Genomic DNA, 20657 nt, shown 5'->3' on the forward strand with positions numbered 1-20657 from the left:
GGAGCTATAAAAAAAAATATTTTCGCCTTAATTGTCATACTGCTTTGAAATAAATGAAAAAAGAAATACAAAATAAAATAAAATAAATAAAAAAGTTATAGCAGTGCATGGGCAATAGGATTAAACTACATCAGATCAAACTACTAGGCTGGGCCTACTGAAGTTGAGAATATACTGCACAATATTAATTGTTTTTAATATGACATATTTGTCTTTATGATGAGTGGCGCCGAATATTAAACTCTTTGAACACTGCAACTTGCTGATTGCATACCAAGCACACTGGTTTTGCATTCACTTCTGTGAATAAATACTTCTCGGTCCATTTCTCCTGGAAAACTCTGCACTCCGTGTCCACTCTTCTTTTTTTTGACAGTGCCATTTTGGGAAGGGTGTGTTGACCGATAACTTGTTTAGTAGTGGTGAATGGTGAAGCAAGATTGCCGGTTTATTTTAACTTGGACACTTCACGTTGCGAATGTTTATTTCCTGTGACTAACTCGTGTCAGTGCCGCATGCTTGACGTGAGCGCTTTTACACATTTACTGCCCTCTAGCGGCCGGAGCAATTGGTTTGTATTTATTTTAAAAAATCACAACTTTTAATAGAAATTAGCTAGAGACTCGCTTCTTTTTTTGACATACCCAGAAATTTAGGCCGGATTAAATGACCCAACGGGCCGGGTCCGGCCCGCAGGCCGTATGTTTGACATGCCTGCCTTAGATGATCACACAAGGCAGGCGTTACCCTCCATGTTCATCTGAGATAGTGGGGCACCTCAGGGATATGTAGTGGGCACACTGGCTATAAAACATGCGCATATGCAACAGTGCGTGGGTGACAGCCTTGCAAATTAAACCACATCCTTGTCATCAAAGAGTGAACTTGCCCCACTAACAATAAACGACTCCAGGTTCTGGTACAGAAAAGATTAACAATGCTTATTGAGGGCAATAAACACAATGAGCATCTGGCCGTGTGCTCAGTAATGCAATTATTCCTTTTGAAGACAGGGGCTAAAGTTCAGATATGAACAAACAGTCTGTTTCCTGGCAATGGCTGATTGTGACGTTGCGAAGAATGTCACAGGAAATCGAGGACAGGTTATGAGCTGTATAGAGTTGGCAGCTTAAGCCATGCAAAAATACAGTGATAAGGCTCATAGTGTGAGTTGATTAAACAGAAATGTGAAAATTAGGGCTCACATTCATGTTGGGTACGACTAGAAATATTGATATTCATCCAGCTAGCCTGACTGCAGAGTGTCAGTCTAGTTATCTTCTAACTAGGTATTAAAACTGGTAGGTATTAAAACTGATTCTCTGTTTGTGGCAGTAGATGAGCCCATGTGACGCAAGACTGAACTAAACAAATCATCCGTCGCAGACACGTCTCTAGAATGTAGACAGGATGTCAAATGTGTGATTTTTCTGAAGGAGGGTGTCAACTCTGAAGTGCAGGTGTCACTCAACACCTAGAGACAAAAGACTGTGAACACTGTCAGCAAATAGCACTTCACGCCAAAATGCTTTGTATTAAATTTTGACTTTTACGTTGAAATAATTTGCCTGAGCCGAGCTATGAAACATGTTTAGAACAATGACATCACACAAGTTTATGCTTTACGTAGTGCAGGAACTTGACGTCGTAACCTACACACGTAAGCTACGTCGGTGTGAGCCATTTATACTTGTGCCTCGTCAGTCTGGCTCGCTCTGTACACTAGTGACCACCCAACACTAGTCTGCGCTGTGTCTTTTTTTGCCAGTTTGGTTCATTTTTGTTTCTACTTCCTGCGCCACTTTCAACAATGGAACTGAAACTTTCGCCAAAATTCTTCCAAAAACAAGTATAAATGCTTGCATCTCCGAACCTCCTCAGTTAACCTTTCCTCGCCGTGCTCCATCTTTATTGATCCAAAACAAACAATTTGAAAACTGCAGAGATGGAGAAGCAGTTGTAGGGTGACCAGACGTCCTCTTTTTGAGACCTAAAAATGTGTCCAACTCTGACTTTGAAACGATTTCAAACTTGCCCAGAATTTTGTTTTGCTAGAGCCTCACATGTGTTTACATTGAACTTGCGTTGAGTCTCTCTGTGTGCGTCTCCTGCTGTGTGTCCCTGACTAATCAGCTGGAAATAACAAAGCGCAAACACACTACTACCAAGTGGACCAATCACGGCTCTTGGAGTCTGTATTGCCTTGGAGTGTGGTTACATTTCTGGGGAAGTGCATGTCAGATACAGTTGCAGTTACGGCGCACCTATTAGTGAGTAAATATAAATTATTTTAATAGGTGATCAAATCAGTTCACTTGGAGCTGATCAACGTCAAGAAATAAAATTCTCAAGAAACTGCTAACAGTGTATTTTTCTTCTTCCAATCATTCCTGATAACGTTGAATGAGTGATAACCGCTGACGTTTTGATTCAAAGTGGCATTAATGCATCTTATCTTATTTGATTGCTTTGTCGCAATAATAAAAATAATAATAATAAAAATAATAATAAAGAGGGAGAATGGGGCTAAGATGGCCTTGACGTTGAGAACACTCCCTCCTCCCTTTTTTTCTCCCCACCCTACATTCTGTTAAGTTTCTGTTTCCTTGAAACGAAACGAAAGGATTCTGGGGTTCTGAAGAAATGAGAGCTGAGCATGTGTGCTCGGCTGTTAAGAAGTGTATGTAAACATGAGGCTGCACGCCCACACACGACTATCCAGATTGAATGAAAGATGTTGAAACACTACACCAAGCCCTGTAATCCTGCTCATTTACAAAAGCATTGTCTGGGGTTTCTCACAATGTTCACGTCTCTTTTATTCAATTTTACATGTGAACCAAGCGCAATAACAAGCTTGGGGTGTGACGGAAAGGACAGGGAGATAAGCAAACAGGAAGTCTGCTGCTGCCTTCAAGTGGTTTCAAAAACACAGGGCAAGAGTTTGCCATTTTGTTGGATTTTTGCGTTTTTTGAGATGTTTTTTGTACTATGTTGTATTGTCAGTCATGCATACACGTCTTAATCTGAGTTTAAAAAAAATAGACACTCAGGAAGTGTGCATGCTCGTGGGTAATTTGAAGATACAAATCAGTGATTGTTATGTCGCACACAGTGCTACACAGGGATGTAGCTAATGAGTTACTCCTCAGTTAAGAATTTAAATACAAAACTTCACTTAAGGTCAATGTTTCCATTACAAGACTTATTTTTGTTTGTTTGTTTTTTTTTAGTTGCTTGATCTTCTGTCTTAGTTGGGCCTTTACTGCTGCTCCTGTAGGATGTAAGCACAAGTCATGTTTTGTACACCACCACTGGAAGGTCAGTGTCTGCTTATTTTACAGCTTCAGTGGTATCTATGGCTGCAGGTGTGTCAGAGAGACTTTAAAAGCTCATTAAACCTAGAAGGAAAGTTGAGTCTGGACTCATAAAATCAATTGAGGTTAAAAGATAATATAAAATAAAAACATTACAGATGGGAGCAACAGATTTAACGTTCATATTAATAACTAAGAAATAAGGAAAAAGCTCAGGGTTTAGTGGATTAGTGGCTGATAGGTGCTGTGAAAGACAAGAGATGCACATGTAGCGCCACTTCCTGGCAGGTTCTGGTATATTTTTAGACCTTCTAAAGATTTACCAGAGCCAGGAAACTCTCTGATTGTCTCATGGTTGTATTTACAGTAGCTATGGTGTATACTAGCCTAAACACAACACAGTGAGCTCAAATGAATAGAAGTATTTTATTTTCTTTGAATTTCTGTTGATGATTGGACATATTGGATTAGGTGGCACAAGAAAAATGAGTTTAACCTTATTAATGCTAGCTCTAATAGCTAATAGAGAGGACATCATATTTCAACACACCACGCGTGGCCACTACCAGCCCTGTCGGCACCATACAATGTTACCTGGCAAGAAAGGTACTAATGAGGCGCTCACATGGTTACTGTATATACAGTATATTTTAAGGTTTGGTCAAGTAACAGTAATCAAGACATTAAGCTAGAAATAATAAGCTGTTCCCAAAAGAGTGACCAGTGTTCACCAACGAGCAGGGAGAGTTTACAAGATCCTGTGGGTTCTGTGGACATGAGTGATGGGTTGGAGACCGTACAGACAGGCACAGACTGTACAACACCACTGTTTAAATGCTAAAATACTCACTTGTAAAATAAAATTGTCAACAGTACATAGTTTTACATGATAATAAAGTCTTATACATATTTCCTGTCTTCCTTCTCCTTTTGCACTGTTGATTTTTTTGATTTGTGCATGTTTGTGTACACGCTACTGGACAAACGGACTTTCCCCCAGTGGTTGAATAGAGAGATTCTGTATATCTTCTGTTTATAAAGTCTCCTCGTGCTCGGGGTCATGATACGTTGTGCTGTATGGCAGTTATTGTGTGTCTTGTCAGCACATGTGCATCACAGTGGGACTAGGAGAACCTGTATTTCACACCTTATTCTGAGTTAAAAACACTCACCACTCATCTTCCAAATGTAAATTAAATGATATGACTCAACATGTCCAAGACAGAGAATTCACAGCAACTAAACTTACATCACACCAGCTCTGTCTGTGAAAACTGAACTGAAAACACTTAATTTGATGGAGAAACACCAAATGAAAATTCTTTTTCTGAGGGCCTTACACCAGTAACAGCACCAACACATAGATCTGGAAAATAGGAAAACTGGGACGGTGTCAGTGCTTAGCCCAGTCAGAGGACAAAACATAAAACATAATTATATAATTTCCCGGAGGGAGACGTCCCGAAGGGATTAATAAAGTCTAAGTCTAAAACCACAGACTCAACCCATCCAATAATTAGGAATGCTCACCAGAGGCTGTACTGACCGCAGTCTGACTGTAGAGGGCAGCATTGGCTTATAAGAAGGCGCCCCTCACGTCTGACGCGCTGATGCAGGAATATACAGGAAGATTTGACTTATCGGTTACCATATTACTGATAGTATTTTAAAGGTTGCAAGTTAGTGTCTACTCTTGGTAGTCAGTAGTTTCATTACTTAACACTAAACTCAGCTTATCGGTTATTAATAGTAACGTTGTTCACAAACAGAGTTGTAGGAGATACAGATAATGGTAATATACAACATAAGATAATATAAAAATAATGTTTAGTAAAATATTTTGGTCCTCATCATAAAAAACATTATTATTGTCTAGTCATCTGTCAGTGTAATCGCCTGACTAGCACTAGTGAGGTTTTGAATAGTAACCACTCCACAGCCAGAATGTTGAAATTAAACCATTTACAGGAAGTGATGCGCAACTGCGGGACTGGATAAAACATCAGGTGCCACTTCTCATCGAACTTTTTACCAGGTTTCACGCAGACAGGAAGCTGTATTTTCCCCCTTTGTGTATCCTTCGCAGAAAGAGGAAGTTTTTCAGTCGCCAGCTAAGCGCGCTCACATGTTGTTGAAGTTCTGCCTGTCACTCAGCGCTGCTCTGTGGGGAAAAGACTCGCCTCTGCTATGGACGTCTACCAGGAGGCCGTGAGCTATCTCGGTTCGCAAAACGTGCCAGGTGAGGGAAAATTCATTTTTGTGGTTGTAGTCGTCCCATCAATTTGTTTGTTTGACGTAGGCAGCATAAACTCTCCTAAACTGCGCTGGTATTACTTGTTTGGCGCATGACAAACTGAGCCAAGAAGACAACTCTAAAGTTTGCATGCACCTTCTGTCTGTTGTAGTGGAAGAGGAGGCAGATGTCCTGGAGGAGGACGTTTTCCAAGATGAGGCAGTGTCCTGTTTCCTCTCACCTCTTCACCCTGAGAGCATAGACTTCCCCGACACCCCAGTGAGTGCTGGCTCCGTACTTTCTTATTCTCTCGTGTGAGCGTCTGAATCAAGCTATTGTTGGGCAGGTGTTTAGGTAAACTCAGCCTTAAAGACTCCACTGCCTCTGGAGCATTTTGTAATGTGTTTATCCCAGGAGCTAGTTGACCAAAACTGGAGCTAAAAGGATTTTACTCTTTTCAATGTCACTTTTATCAGTGTTAAGGTTGCGAAATGTATTTTATTCCACAATATGACATAGATCCTCCACATATGTATTTTTTCTGTCTCTAGTGCATATTCAGTCCGTCAGTGTTTTTATTTTGATTGGCTGCCTGCTTTTATTTGGGTGTATTTTGGAAGGGAACCACACGCAGAACGTGTTCAATTCACTGTACTACAGCTCCTCTTTGAGCTTGCGCTTTAAAAAATGATGCTAAACAGTTCTAATAACTTCCACATGCACCATCTTACTTTAGCTTAGTTGCCTGCCAACACTTCCTAATTACCACAGGCCACAGAACACAACTGAGGCTGATGGGAAAGACATGCCAGGTCATAAACTGGGATATCAGACACGTTTAAAAGATTAATCTGATGACGAGACAGAAGGAAAAGTTCACCACTGTAATTAGTGAGAGGTTACGACTTCAGTATTGTTCTTACCACATTTGATAAAAGTAGCAACATACGGACGAAACCATCAAACAGCGTATGCCAATAAGTCCAAAGACGTGCTCAGTATGTTGTTTTTATAGTGTAGTGAATGCATCAACGTGTCAACGTATTGTTTAAATTATATCTGAGATGTTAATCCTCTTACAGAACATGAGGCCTGGCTCCTGTGTCTTGGATTTCTCATTAAAACTGACTGTGGTTACTTGGTTGCTATTGATTGTTTGTGATTCAGACGTTGTTGACCCCGGAGGAAATGTTGGAGAAGAGGCTTGTGGTCCTGAAAGGCGTCCTGGAGAGTGAGGAGGTTTATCTCAGAGAGCTGGACACCCTGCTGATGGTAACAGAAACGCACACAAAGAAACGTTTTTTTTTTGTTTTACCTTAAATGGTAGAGAAGACGCGTGCTTTTATTGATAATGCTTCTGCTTTGCTATGCAGTCGTAACCACGCTCATAAATGAATTTATTCAGACTTTTTATTTCCCTCCAATTACACATTTTGACAGAGGTACATTTTTCTTCCTGTTTTATGTGTGAGAATGTACAGAATCCACATTTCTGTTTAAAAAGCAGAAGCAGTTCTTCTTATTTTCTGGCTGGGTGTACTAGGTGCTGTTGGTTGCCAGTCTGGCTCATGCTAGCTAGTGCTAGCACCATTGTCTCCAGATAAAACAAGTTTTATATAGCATGCGAACACTTTAAAAGTGTTTGTTAACATTTGGACTGAACCAGGTTAGTTGATCTCAGTCTTTATACCAGGCTAAGCTAACGTTGCAGCTTCAACAAACTTGATAGAAGTTGATATCAAGTTTCTCATTTTAGCAAATAAACCTCCAAGATGTTGAACTATTTTTAATAATCTCATAACTTCAATTTCACTTTATATGATCATCCTACAGATAATTCTCTTGTTACTGTTATAGAAGATGAATTCCAGTAATGAATAATGTGTTAATGTCTTCATAGCTTAGCTTCCATCTATAATGTGGTTAATGTCCTCTTCTCCATTACAGATGACATTTCCCCTTTCATTCTAAATATTAATACAATATTGGTTTGCTTAGCTTCACAGACCAAAAGATAACTAAACTAAATAACTAAAATAACTAAAGGAAACAGTTACATTACCTCTAAAGATAACAAAATCCACATTTAAATCATCATATATTGTTAGTTTAAAAGGCAGCCACATTAAAATTGATTTTATATTTATTAATTTTATTGTGTCTTGTTAGCAATAGCATATGCAGCACAATGTGACTTTAATGTTAGCTAGCACTAACCCCTCAATAAAGCCTTTTATTTTTATTTAATATGGAGAACCTTTTAGAGGTGTCTTTTACCTGAACTGATCCACAACAAACCAGGCTGGCTCATACTTTATGCTAAGCTAAGCTAAACTAAGAACTTGCGCATTGTAGCTGCATATTATTTATTTACAATTTAATAGACATCCTTTTATCTTAGTAAATATGCCTCTAGTTCTCAAAAGAACAGTTTGTTAATGTTTCAGATGATAGTAACACCAAAAAAGTGTCCACAGATGATGCTATTGCTAGTAGCTGGTTAGCTTAGCTTGACAGCAAAACTTTTAACAAGAGGAAGAAGTTACCTTGCCTGAAGTTAAAAAAAAAAAAAAATCATCTATAAATCTCTCTCACCAAAATCAAACCTTGTTTGTTTAAAAAGCGGAAGCATGAAAATGACCTTTGTTATTCATTTATGACTGTTTATACTGGTCTCACCTAGTAACCTGTCAACTCGTGCTAGCGAAGAGATGGTTTGGAAGTTTTCTTTTTTACAAAGAAAACAAGCAAGATGATTTAGAGTTGTTTTTTTTTTGTTTTTTTACCCGAACAAGGCTAGCTGTTCTCACTCTATATGCTAAGCTAAGCTTACCGCTTTTTCATTGTAGCTTCACATGCCTGTGTAGTTTGATTTTATTCACTTTATTTCAGCAAACTTATGGTTCAACTAACTAGTTCAGAGAAGATTCTTTTTTTAATTATTATTTCGGCTCTTAATTAATTAACGCAAAATATTAACACAATGTCCACAGTTAAATTAACATAAACCTTCAAATGAGTTTAAACCCTTAGCTTGATTCTCTCCAAGGGTAACACAATCCACATCCATGTTAGAACAGCTTCTCTTATTTGCTTAAAAAGCAGAAGCACAAAAATTATAGTTCTTCTTATTTTATGGCGGTTTATGCTCAGCTCAGTTGGTAAGCCGTCAAACTATTTTGGGTCGAGGTCTGTTAACAGTGGCAATAAAGTCTATTAAAGGCAGGAAGTAATGGTGCAATAACGCCTGCCTGTGTGCTTTCTTAGCCAATTACTTCTTTATTTTTCGTTTCTTTTCTGTTAGCAGCGATGGCAACCCCCCACCCCCCCCCAATTCCTACAAGTTGACACATTAAAGTAAAAAAGAAATACAGGGATGTGTGAAAATGAAAGGAAAGCTAATTCATTGCTTGGGTTGAGTGGCTATATTTGTCTGTGTTGCTGTAGCTTTGCAGTGAGCGTGTATGTTTCTTCTTCATTCAGACATGCTCACATCAGCTGTGGTTTGCAGGCGCCATAGTTTAGCATGTCCACTTATTCATGTCTCTGTCACTTCACCACAGCCCATTTCTCTTTTTTTAATCCTCATCTCCTACATGAGTTGGCTGTTAAATCTGTTTTTTTTTTTTTTTTGTTGTGTTTTTTTAAATCTTCCTCTGTAGCCCATGAAGGCTCTGCGGGCCTCAGCCGGTACCTCCCAGCCGGTTCTTTCCAGTCAAGAGGTCCAGACTGTTTTCTACCAGGTGCCTGAGATCAGAGATGTGCACCAGAGCTTTTACTCAGGCCTCAAGGCTCGTCTGGATGCTCACAGCCAGCAGACTGAGGGTAGCTCTGTTGAAGAAACAGCAACCACCTACAACGACACTCTGATGGTGGGGGACCTGTTTCTGAAAATTGTAAGTTTACTTTAGCTTTTTTGTTTGTATCCTGTGTCTTATTTCAATTTTAGGAATCCAGAGAGAAAACAGTGGAAAATCTTGAAACATACACAAGGCAGTCATAATACCAACCTTTCTAATATAGAGTAGGTTTCCCTTGTTCCTCCCTTGTGGCTAGTCAGAGAATGGACGCGGTGTTTCCCAGCAGAACACTGAATTGTCATTAGATGGTCAATGTTATTCCCTTCCACAGTCAGTAGTTTTAATGATGTGCCTGATCAGTGTATGCACCTTTTAGTGGGGCCTCGTTGATGCACCAGTTAGCTACTTGTGCTAACCGCAGATGCAGATTAACACAATACGCAATTCTAGGGTTGTTGCGAGGCAAGTCTTAATCTTTCTGTGAGTAACTACAATCTGATTTTATGCTAGACATGTTTAAAAAGCACATGTAGCATGACTCTGTGAACCACTGGACATGATAAGGGTGTTGTGTATCTTAGTACCCCTTTCGCATTGAAAATCCCGACTCGGGTCGACCCGGGTCAACTCGCCTTTGGTGCACTTTCACATCGCCAGAAGTCCTGGGTCGGACCTCCCGCTGTGATAGTTGTGTGCTTGTTTTTTCCTCTCCCATACATCATTGCGTCATCATTATGCATTTAAGCACAGAACATTGAAGGCCGTCGAGTGACAAAATCAGAATTAACAGGCAGATATATCACGGTATTCCTGCTCACATTGAAGCCACGTCAAGCTGAGACAATAAAATCCCGGGTCGATTGCCAGTTCCGAAAAGGGGCCTTACAGTGAGGTGTGTCTGTGGCCTGCAGCTCTTCATCTAACATCTCACTTTGGCTGCTCCTCAGTTGTCATGTTTAGTAGTTAAATGTAAACAGGCTAAAATTTGCCACGGTCTGAGCAGCATTTTACATTTTTTACTCAGGAGTTGTTTGAGACTTAAACCCAGCTAAAAACAGAACATTGTGGTGTTACGCCGACACATGAGATCAGTTTTTTAAGTTACTTCATGTACGATTACTCATATAGCACCCCTAGGGAAGTGTTTTTCACGTTTTTCAAGGTTATCACTGCTAATGGAAATTATAACGTCATCTGCAAAAGTGTAATTTTAAGAGGCTATTTTAAAGAAGTGTTAAAAGTCAGATCATGTTAGAAAGGAAACTATTTTTAGAGACTTTCAGACATTCACAATCCCTCCTACATCCACTCTTTTGCTTTTGCAGGTGAACCAGATTGGTCTGTACGGCGGCTTCATTCAAAACTATGAGCAGGCCGTTGAAGTTGTTAGGAAGTGCACCAGCTCCGACCCTCGCTTCCGAACTCTGGCCGAGGTACCAAAAACCTTCAGTTTCCCAAACAACTGCACAAAAGCATGAGTCATCTCATATAACATGTTAGTTTATCTGTTGCCTCTTCAGAGCATGATGTCTAACAACGGAGCGGACAAAGCTCGGACTAAGTACACATTTGAAGGTATCTACTCTACATATATGTTGTTACTGAATGTATTTTTGTCTCTCTGTGTCTAACATCTCTTGTTTTCTTTACAGCTCTTCTATACAAGCCTTTGGACCGAGTAACCAAGACGACATTAGTGCTGCAAGTGAGGATGAACCCTCATTTACGCTTATTTTGATCTTTCAATTCCCGAAAACCTGCAGTTTTACCATTATTCTTTGCTTGATTTTTTTCTCTTGCATCAATAATTTGACGAATAGTTCAAATAGAGCAATGTGCAACAACTTTCACAGGGAAGGATCTTTTTCTCATGCGTTCTCTGCCTCAGCAGCCTCTCTCTGTGATCTTGTAGGACATCCTGAAGACGACACCAGAGGAGCATGCAGATTACGCAGCGTTACAGGAAGCTCTGAGATTGTCTAGGAGCTTCCTTTCTGGTGTCAATGAGAGTTCACAGTGTAAACGAGAGGTCACACTCAGTCACGGCATGGTGAGTTCCTTGTTGTGCAATATATGTCCGAGATGCACTTGCGGCCATGTTAATTAGCACGCGCGCCAACCCCCTAGCCTGAGAGCATTGCCTTTACAACGTGCCGCATAAGACAATGTTGTCTGTGTCTGTGCGTCCTCACAGAGACGTCAACTGATGCGCGATGGCTTTGTGGTGGATGCGAGTGAAGGGGAACGCAGCCTGCGTCACCTCTTCCTTTACACCGACCTACTGCTGTGCACCAGACTCAAACATGCAGCCAGAGGGTGAGTAAAGCGTGATAGCACCATGGCTTGTGGGAAATGTGGTTTGAGAACCTAACAGCTGCTAACCTGCACGCACAATATGCATCTGCTCGTTCGCAACTGTAGTAGTTAAAACTCCGCAATTCTTGTACTGCCATGAAAGACACATGTTTGTGTTCCTCCCAGGAAGCAGGACCAGTACAGGTTCTGCTGGTATGTGCCTCTCGCTGGTCTCAGACTTCGCTGGGTTGCAGAGCAGGAACGGCCGCATGACATGAACGACCGCTTACACACCTTAAGAACCAAGATGTACATCCTACGGCAGCAGCTACAGCAACACACGGTGTGTGACAGAGAGCATGAAGAGTATGGCCGGTCGTGTTAACACATGAGTGAAACATTAACATTTCTTTGCGTAAAGAAGCGGACCAGGGGCCTGGCTTTGGCAGCTCGCAGCAGGAAGAAACTGGAGCAGATGGAGATGCTGCTGCACACACACTCTCCAGCTTACAGACTGGAGCTGCACAGCCCTAGTGGCAAGGTACACACAAACATGGTCAGTGCGGTTTCGGTATTGGCCGATGACAGACTAACGTCATAGAGCAATGTCTTTGTTTCACTTTAGAGCCACACTCTCGTCTTCTCTTCCCTGTATGAACTAGAGGAATGGAGAGAAGCCATCCACAAACTCACCACAGACAGTAAGTTCACTCAAGATGTGCTCTGATGTACTCAAACTGCAAGAGAAAATGTTGGTGTTAAGCATGCTCATCTGCACACGGATGACATCTTCTCATCTGGCATCGTTAGCGTTTCATCTGATAAAGACTAAAAAAAAAAAGTAGTAAACAAATTCAACTCAGCCGCCGTGATGTGTGTGATGATTTCGCTGTTACTCTTCTGTCAAACAGCTGTACAGCAGTACACTCATTTGCCACTTTATTAGGTACACCTGTTGAATTGCTTGTTAACACAAATAGCTAATCAGCCAATCACATGGCTGCAGTTCAGTGCATTTAGGCATGTAGAGGTGATCAAGACAACTTGCTGTAGTTCAAACCGAGCATCAGAATGAGGAAGAAAGGGACTACTGGGTTTTTTTACGCAAAACCATCTCTAGGGTTTACAGAGAACAGTCTGAAAAAGAGGAAACATCCAGTGAGCAGCAGTTGTGTGGATGAAAATGCCTTGTTAATGTGAGAGGTCAGAGGAGAATGGGCAGACTGGTTGGAGATGATAGAAAGGCAACAGTAACTCAAATAACCACTGGTTACAACCAAGGAATGTAGAACATCATCTCTGAATGGAAGATTGGAAGATTGGAAAAACGTTGCCTGGTCTGACGAATCTCGAATTTAGCTGTGACATTCAGATGGCAGGATCAGAATTTGGCATAAACAACATGAAAGCATGGATCCATCCTGCCGGTTCAGGCTGCTGGTGGTGGTGTAATGATGTGGGGGATATTTTCTTGGGCCCCTTAGTACAAACTGAGCATGGTTTAATTGCCACAGTCTACCTGAGTATTGTTGCTGACCATGTCCATCCCTTTATGACCACAGTGGACCCACAGTGTATCCGTTGTGGCAGTTCTGAAGGCAAAAGGGGGTCCAACCTTTTTCTAGCAAGGTGTACATAATAAAGTGGCTGGTGAGTGTATAATAAGTTCCTAACAGCGTGATTACAGACCAACTTACATCCTCAAAACGTTTGTTTATGCAGAGAAATCTGCTCATTCACATCCCATAATCCGTGACAACTACTAGGATGCTGGTTAGAGATTGATGTTTAAAACAGAAGATGTCAATGACTGAATGTAAACTACTGAGGATATTTACATGTTAAGTGACTACCTGGATATTTGATGTTTAGCAACATAGTAATGTTTCCTTCTCTTGCAGCCTGATTAATACGAACTCGAACCACAGTTTGATGCTTTTTTCCATTTAAGCTCTCAAGCATATTTTCTCACCAAAATACAAAAATCCACCACTGCAGAAGTTAGGTATTTTCATGGCCATTCGGCTAAAGTAGAAGTCATCAGTAGTCGAAAATCAGGGTAGGAATGCACAAATACAAAAACAGGAAACGTCAAGTGAAGTCAAACGAATGTGTACATGTCCTCTGTCCCGTAACAGAACAGCACAGAAGTTATTTGCCTCGTTTCAAAAACAGTTGATGCTGACTTCAGACGCTGTACACATGTGCTAAAATAAACACGTAATCATCCGAGGTGTGGAAATCGACCACTTAGTAGGATGTAAGTGCGTGTGACAGAGCCTGCAGCTGTGTGAGAAGCACACAGAGTGTGCTGGTTTAAGAAACGTCATTCTTTTTTTAGAAGATGCTTTCTTGACAGTCAAAAAAACAAAACAAAAAAAAAACTTGCTTCTACAACAGGGGATCAGATAATCAAGATTTCCAATCTCTAGCTAAGCAGCTACTCTGAGACTAAATCCTCACCACAGTTTTAGATTAGACTAAACATTCACGCGTGCATCTGATAATAGTTGTTTCCATGGTTATGCATGTGACAAATAGAAAGTGCTTGAGTAATGAGTATTAGGGTTTTATCTTTGTAGATAGTGTGAACGTGTGAACTGTTAAAATATTCAGTAGTTAATGAGAAAAAAAGTCCAATTTTTTGTGTCTTTGTTTCCAGTGGACCTCCGTCTGTTATGTTGCAGGTTGTTTTTTTTCCATCATCACCGCGCTGTAATCTGATTGGTTCCTATATTTGTCCCATGTTCTTTGTTCAGACATAGAAACTGTTCCTCCTGACCTGCTAACTCTCACCAGTGCATGTGTGAAACTGAGAATGACACAGCAGCCGCCTCTACACAGCATCGACGCTGGTACGGCCCTCACCCTCTCAGTCCATCCTCACCACACTATCACTTCCTGTGCCTCAGACACGACGCTTTGACTGCGCGAGGCTTCACCTTAATTCCGCTCGCCTCGGCCACAGTCACTACAGAAATCTCTTTTTTCCTTTCACTTCTTTCTGTCTGATTAAGACTTTTTTGTTTTTATTCTCCCCGTCTGCCCGCAGTGGAGGACGACAAGTCTTTATGCGGGACTTTGAGCGTTTCCATCCACTCTGCCGTTGGTCTGCAGCAGCCAGCTTGTACGTTTGTTTCTCTTTAATAATTAGCCACTCCAAAAATGAAAGGTTTGCTCATCGTATATCATAAAGGTAGAAAGCTCATTTACCTTTGTCTCTCTGTCTCAGGTGTGTATGTGTGTATAGAGGTGGATGGCTATGAGTTTTACGACACACAGGCCCAGACGCGGTCTTCAGCCCACAGCCTCAACCCACACTGGGAACAGGTCAGACTCCTTTGAAAAATCAGGTTTATTAACTGTATGTGTAAAAAAAAATCAGCCAGAACATTAAAACCACTGACAGTAGACGTGAATGACTTTGACCATCTTGTGACGATTTAATGTTCTTCTGGGAAACCTTCAGACCTGGCATGTTCCTTAGACATGTACCACCCACCTAGACCAGACCGGACACCCCCACCCCATAGCAATGACACTCCTTGATGGCAGCAGACATCCACAGCAGGATGCAGCCTGACACAGACACACAAAAACTCTTTAGGAACAACTCAAAAAACACGAGGAACAGCACAAGGTGTTGACCTGGCCTCCAACTTCACTAGATCCCAAACCGATCAAGTATCCGTTACATCCTGTCACCAGACACCACAGGACACCCCCAGAAGACCCATGTCCATTCTCTGATGAGTTTTGAAGGCACAAGGGAGACCTACACAATATTAGGAAGGTGGTCATAATGTTACGCCTGAACGGTGCACATAAAGGATATAAGTGACACCATATCCAAAATGTCTTATTGGACGTCTTATAGCTTTGACAGATGCAGTGGGTAAAGGAGTCGGGGTGTAAATGACCTCCTGTCTAGACACAACGTCGGGGTTTGTTTCAACTCCGAGGATTAAAGAGGTCTGCGCCGTTCTCTGGGCGAGCCACGCTTTAAACATTATCAGCAGCAGTAAAAACCCACTGTATATCCAACTGGCAGGACTGAAAGGCTTAGAACGAGACACGAGAAGACTGCAGTCTGCCCTCGTTCAGTGTCTGCGCTAATCACCTCTTCCTCACTTCAAACAGGAGCTGTCTTTCCAGGTGGACGGTGCGCGGAAGATGAAGGTGCTCTGTGTGAGTCAGTCGGACGGACAGGACGACGCTGTGCTGGGGAAGACAACTGTAGGGGTACGAGTACACTGAGGAACTGAGCTTCAGCTTCATTATTAAAATACTCCCTTTCAGGAAGGTTTTCACACTGTCAATGAACGTGAAGTTAAAAAACGTACAAAAATCCATCTCGCTACGAAAGCTGCATGCAGTCATTTTAAACAACAGATTATATAACTACACGTGCCTCGTAGTGACGAACCTACAGACATCCGTTACACAACTTTGTTCCTCACAGAAATGCCGTGATTTCTCAGCGCCGTTACCCAATGTGTTCACTCATAAGTAATTCCCGCTGCAACGCAAAGCTGTTTCCAGCAACTTTGTTTTTTTAAAGTGTTGCCGTGTGACGTAACGAAGGCAGACTTCAACTCTTGCGTCCTGCGAGATAACACGTGTCATAGTATTAGCAATAGAAAAATAACAGTGTGTCACAAATAAAATTACATCAGGCTCTGTCCGGGACAATTAGTAATCACAACAAACAAACAAATAATTTTTACATATTTTCTGTGTTTCCAGCTTGAATCTAAAACTCTAACCAAGCGGTGGAAGAGGCAGACTCTACAGCTCGGCCAGGTGGAGGTGACCCTCTCCCTGAAGTACGGTCCCCACCCTCTGCAACCACCCAGCAACTCAGTCCAACAACCGCCCATCTTCTGTGTCCCCATCGAAACTGTGGCGCAGTAAGTCCCAGCGTTTGTAACCTCATCTGCTTCTGTCTGGAAGATGTCAGACTTTACCGAAACTGAAAGCAGCACTTTGGTCCAGTTTTATTTCCTCGTGTGTCGTGTATGAGTGGCTGGAATAAAGGGAAGCAAAAGTGTTGTAAAGTGAAGCTTGTCTTGTCAGGCAGGAGGGAGTGCTGGTTCCCCATGTGGTGCGATGCTGTGTGGAGGAGGTGGAGAGGAGGGGCATGGACGAGGTGGGCATCTACAGGATCTCAGGGACCTCCAGTGACATCACCGCGCTCAAGGCTGCGTTCAACACCAGTAAGGACACACGCGGAAAGGATTGCTACTTTCAACTAGCGTCAGCACGACAGTCTACAGGCATGCTAGCAGCTAGCAGCTAGCTAACGCCCACAGTGATAAAACTCGGACACATTTTGTCACAAGACCCAAGTATTGATGGGACCATGTGAAGGATCAGGAGGAAATGTTAACTTTAGACATGCTCTACAGGAAGTTAACGCCACCGAAAGCAAACATGTTCCTCCAGGTTGGTTTGAAGGAAAGACCAGGGGTTTCATATGTTGTCGGAACCGGTGGGAACCTTGAAGGTTTGCTGTAAATCCCATCATCCCAGTCAATCATTCACCAGTGTTCACCTCCGCGTTGCCATAAAGGAAGTCAGACTTCATTAGAACATTTGGATTCATCCTCTGAGGACCATGACTCCACTAAATCTCCCCATAAATAATATATACAAAATTGCATGGCAGTCAGTCATCCAAACTGACCTCAAGGTTTCTACCAGGGGTCTTCAGTGTGATTACAATTCATCTTCTGGGGACCACGCAAGGCTCTACTAAATCTCATGGCAGTCCAACACCAAAGAAATATTAAGCTCGTGGTTGCTTTGAAGGAAGTCAGGCATCATTAAGTTTAATCATCTGGGGACCATGAATCTATGTCCAATATTCTATTGACATTTGACTTTGACCTCGAGGCAGCGCTGCAAGGAAAGGACCAACATCATTACCCTCCGAGCACCATACACTTCTGTGCTAAATTATATTGTAATTCATCAGCATCTCCCTCTCAAACAAAGATGTTAACCTCCAGGTTTCCTCAAGGAAGGCAAACCTTTATTAGATGATCCCCAAATTGTCAGCCAAATTGATGATCCCCAATATTGTTTGACCTCCAGGTTGCTCTGAAGGAAGTCATTTCATCGTTAGGGTTCAACCTCTGAGGACCATGACTGGCAGTACTAAAAAACATGTAGTCTATCATCACAACATGCTGACTTCAAGGTCGAGCCTACAGGAAATGACCGGGGTCTCCAAAACCTAGAATTCATCTCAGAAAGCACCAACGTTGTCATCTCTGCTAGCTTCCTCGCTAAAAAGGCGACTGTTCGGCTTAATAAACCAGAAGGCTATAAAAAAACGTAACGAAGACCTAAAAACGCGGCACACTTTTCTATAGAGCTCAGTGTTTTTGTGCAGGTCATGTTGGCTGTTCACACCACAAGCTTGGCTGTTTCTATAATGACTGTGAGAAACTTTGACTCATAGTGGGCACACATACATACACTATGCATTTCCCGTATGGTGCGGTGCACCTAAAGAAGGAAGTGTGGGCCATAATAACATGAGTCTGTTCTGTTCTGACCAGATCTGCGTGAAGCGGTGACCAGGCTGAGGTGTGCAGAAGTGAACGCCGTCTCTGGCGTCCTCAAACTCTACTTCAGAGAGCTTCCTCAATCTCTTGTACCAACCGAGCTGTTTCAGAGTCTGTCAAGAACTCTGGGTGAGACCAACACACAACCAACATGCGACGCTGAGGGGCTTTTTCTTTTGAACACAGTTAGGCTGGTTTGTGTTTTCACTCATTTCCTGTGTGTTGTTGGACACCCACACAGGAAAATAGGTTTTGGGTGAAGACGCAATCTCAGAAATCACTTCTCTTTCATGACGGCGTCTTTAGGGTGTCCTCATAGGAGAAGGAAAGTGAATGTTGTGCTTGTTTGCCTTAAAATCTAACATCATAGATCAAGGATGACAAACTAATACATGACAACACCTAATTGAATTGAACTGATTCCCGTGTAGACATCCAGGACATGAGCTCACGTCTGGCCTCAATGTTGTCCCTCCTGCAATCGTGTCCTGAAGCCAACCGGCAGACCTTCCTCTACCTCCTGCATCACCTCCAACGGTAGGAACCATTAATAACTAAAACAAATAGTGTTTTATTATGTAAAATTTACTGCGTTTTAAGGAAGTCACTGATTTATATTGGTACTGATAATCAGAGTCTGTGTTCCTACGTCCAGTCCTCTGCACTTCATATTTATTCATTTTTTTAATTTCTTATTTTCCAGAGTCTCAGAGAGGCAAGACGTTAACAAGATGTCTCTGCTGAACCTGGCTACAGTGTTTGGTCCCAGCCTCTTACGCCCCCCGGTGGCTGGACTGGGGTACAATGGCCCCACTGTGGACATCTCTCAGGAGGTGGAGGTGCAGGTAAGTCTGAGGACGCGGAGAAAAGGATGTTTACTATATTCATTCTCATTTTGAAGAATAAATAATTATTTTGTCAAAAAAAAAAAAAAAACACTGTTATGAAAGAATTAGTTAAAAGACTAAATATGCAACAAGACTAATGTTATTGTTCGGTTTGAAACATTTTGCCTTTTTGTTTTAAATATCAGTTTCAAATCAAGTCACATGAAATTATTCACAAGCTTTCCAGCAAAATGGTTTAAATGCAAACTATCTTAATGAAACCATTTGAAGCACAAAGTCACTGAAGGGTGAGTTAAGGTATCAGAAATATTAAACTCAAAGTTCAAGCTCTATAATCTACAGCAGACGTCTGTAGATTATAGAGCTTGAACTGTGAATGTGTTCTATGTTAAATTTAGCCTAGTGCCATTTATAAATATACATTATTCATATAATTTTTCATTCAGTATTAAGCTATCCCTTATCCTTTTACTAATATATGTTGGTTTCATGTTAATGTGCATTTAAAGAAATTTAAATTTGTAGGGGGAAATTTAAAAAAAATAAAAAAATGTCTAATCAACCAAAGATTTTGCGACCCCCCTGCAGTACCTCCACGGTCCCCCTAGGGGTCGCGGACCCACTGTCGAAGACCTATAACCTTATCCTATGATCCATAAGAATTTATCCGCTGGGCACCGTGAATGTTCATCAGTATTTCATTCTTAAACACTAATGTTTGAATACCAGTACAGTTCCTCCCCTTGCGACCGCAACTGCCTGTACAAAACCTTCTAGCAAATCATGACATCTATTTAATGCGTCCTGTTGCCTGATATATTACACTGACGAGTATTCACCTGTAAAGGTTGCTTAACGCTCTCCTGCTTCCTTCTGTGTGCGCATGTGTCTGTGTGGGTTCAGGTTCAAGTGGTTTTCTGCTACCTGCAGTGCAACAACCTCCCTGAAGCCCAGATCTCTCTGCCACATGACACAGACACAGAAGATGAGACCACCCACAACTGAGACCACCATAGGAGTCGCGGCTGGCAGGGCGGTGAAATAGCAATTGTAGAAACATCCGAACGCGGACTGTAAGACGAGACGGGTATTTATTAATTAAAATGTTTTGGGGGTTTGTTTTTTGTCATTTATTGTGTAACGTTAAAATTTGTAATTTTTTTGTATGCAATATTTGTATTTTAATGTGGACATTTTTGTTTCATATTGAATAACTGTTAAACATAAACCGTTACGGGCATTTGCGTTTTTGTATAATTATTTTGACTTTTTATTTCAGCCATACAGAGAGAATACAGTTTCTACCTGAAGTCCACTAATCTTTTACATGTAAAAGCTCATTTGAAGCAAATAAAAGCGAAATCTACACTTGACTGTGCGTTGCTCACTGTTCTTTAACAAGTTTAATATACAGCTGATAAAAAAAAAAAAGTCTACACTCCTATTAACACTCCACATGGACCTTTTGTGACTTTAGTGTAAAAACGACGGTAACTGACACATCTGGATCAGAGGGACTCTAAACACAGCCGGCCAGCCTTATTATAGAAACTGTAAAGTCAGACAGTTTTATGTGTGTTGCCGGTCCTCGA

At 41.5% G+C, this 20657-nt stretch overlaps 1 protein-coding gene across 2 annotated transcripts; it reads left to right on the top strand.

The window, feature by feature from the left end:
* Window positions 1-5315: 5315 nt before the first annotated feature.
* si:dkey-33c9.6 (breakpoint cluster region protein) lies at window positions 5316-20438 on the top strand. 2 transcript variants are annotated; one of them, XM_047583673.1, is made up of 22 exons: window positions 5316-5556; window positions 5723-5829; window positions 6718-6822; window positions 9213-9446; window positions 10676-10783; window positions 10871-10925; window positions 11003-11055; window positions 11263-11400; window positions 11545-11666; window positions 11832-11988; window positions 12067-12186; window positions 12271-12346; window positions 14405-14500; window positions 14698-14772; window positions 14878-14975; window positions 15786-15887; window positions 16392-16555; window positions 16722-16861; window positions 18212-18346; window positions 18649-18754; window positions 18921-19062; window positions 19969-20438. In XM_047583673.1, exons 1-22 carry the CDS (start codon window positions 5505-5507, stop codon window positions 20068-20070), a joined length of 2487 nt encoding a protein of 828 aa, XP_047439629.1. In that variant the 5' UTR covers window positions 5316-5504; the 3' UTR covers window positions 20071-20438. The 2 variants fall into 2 exon arrangements, with proteins under 2 accessions (XP_047439629.1, XP_047439708.1); XM_047583752.1 differs by lacking the exon at window positions 5316-5556 and having other exon boundaries at window positions 6633-6822.
* The last annotated feature ends 219 nt before the right edge of the window (window positions 20439-20657 follow it).

Source organism: Mugil cephalus, chromosome 1 (assembly GCF_022458985.1).
Source record: "Mugil cephalus isolate CIBA_MC_2020 chromosome 1, CIBA_Mcephalus_1.1, whole genome shotgun sequence".
Classification (NCBI taxonomy): domain Eukaryota; kingdom Metazoa; phylum Chordata; class Actinopteri; order Mugiliformes; family Mugilidae; genus Mugil; species Mugil cephalus.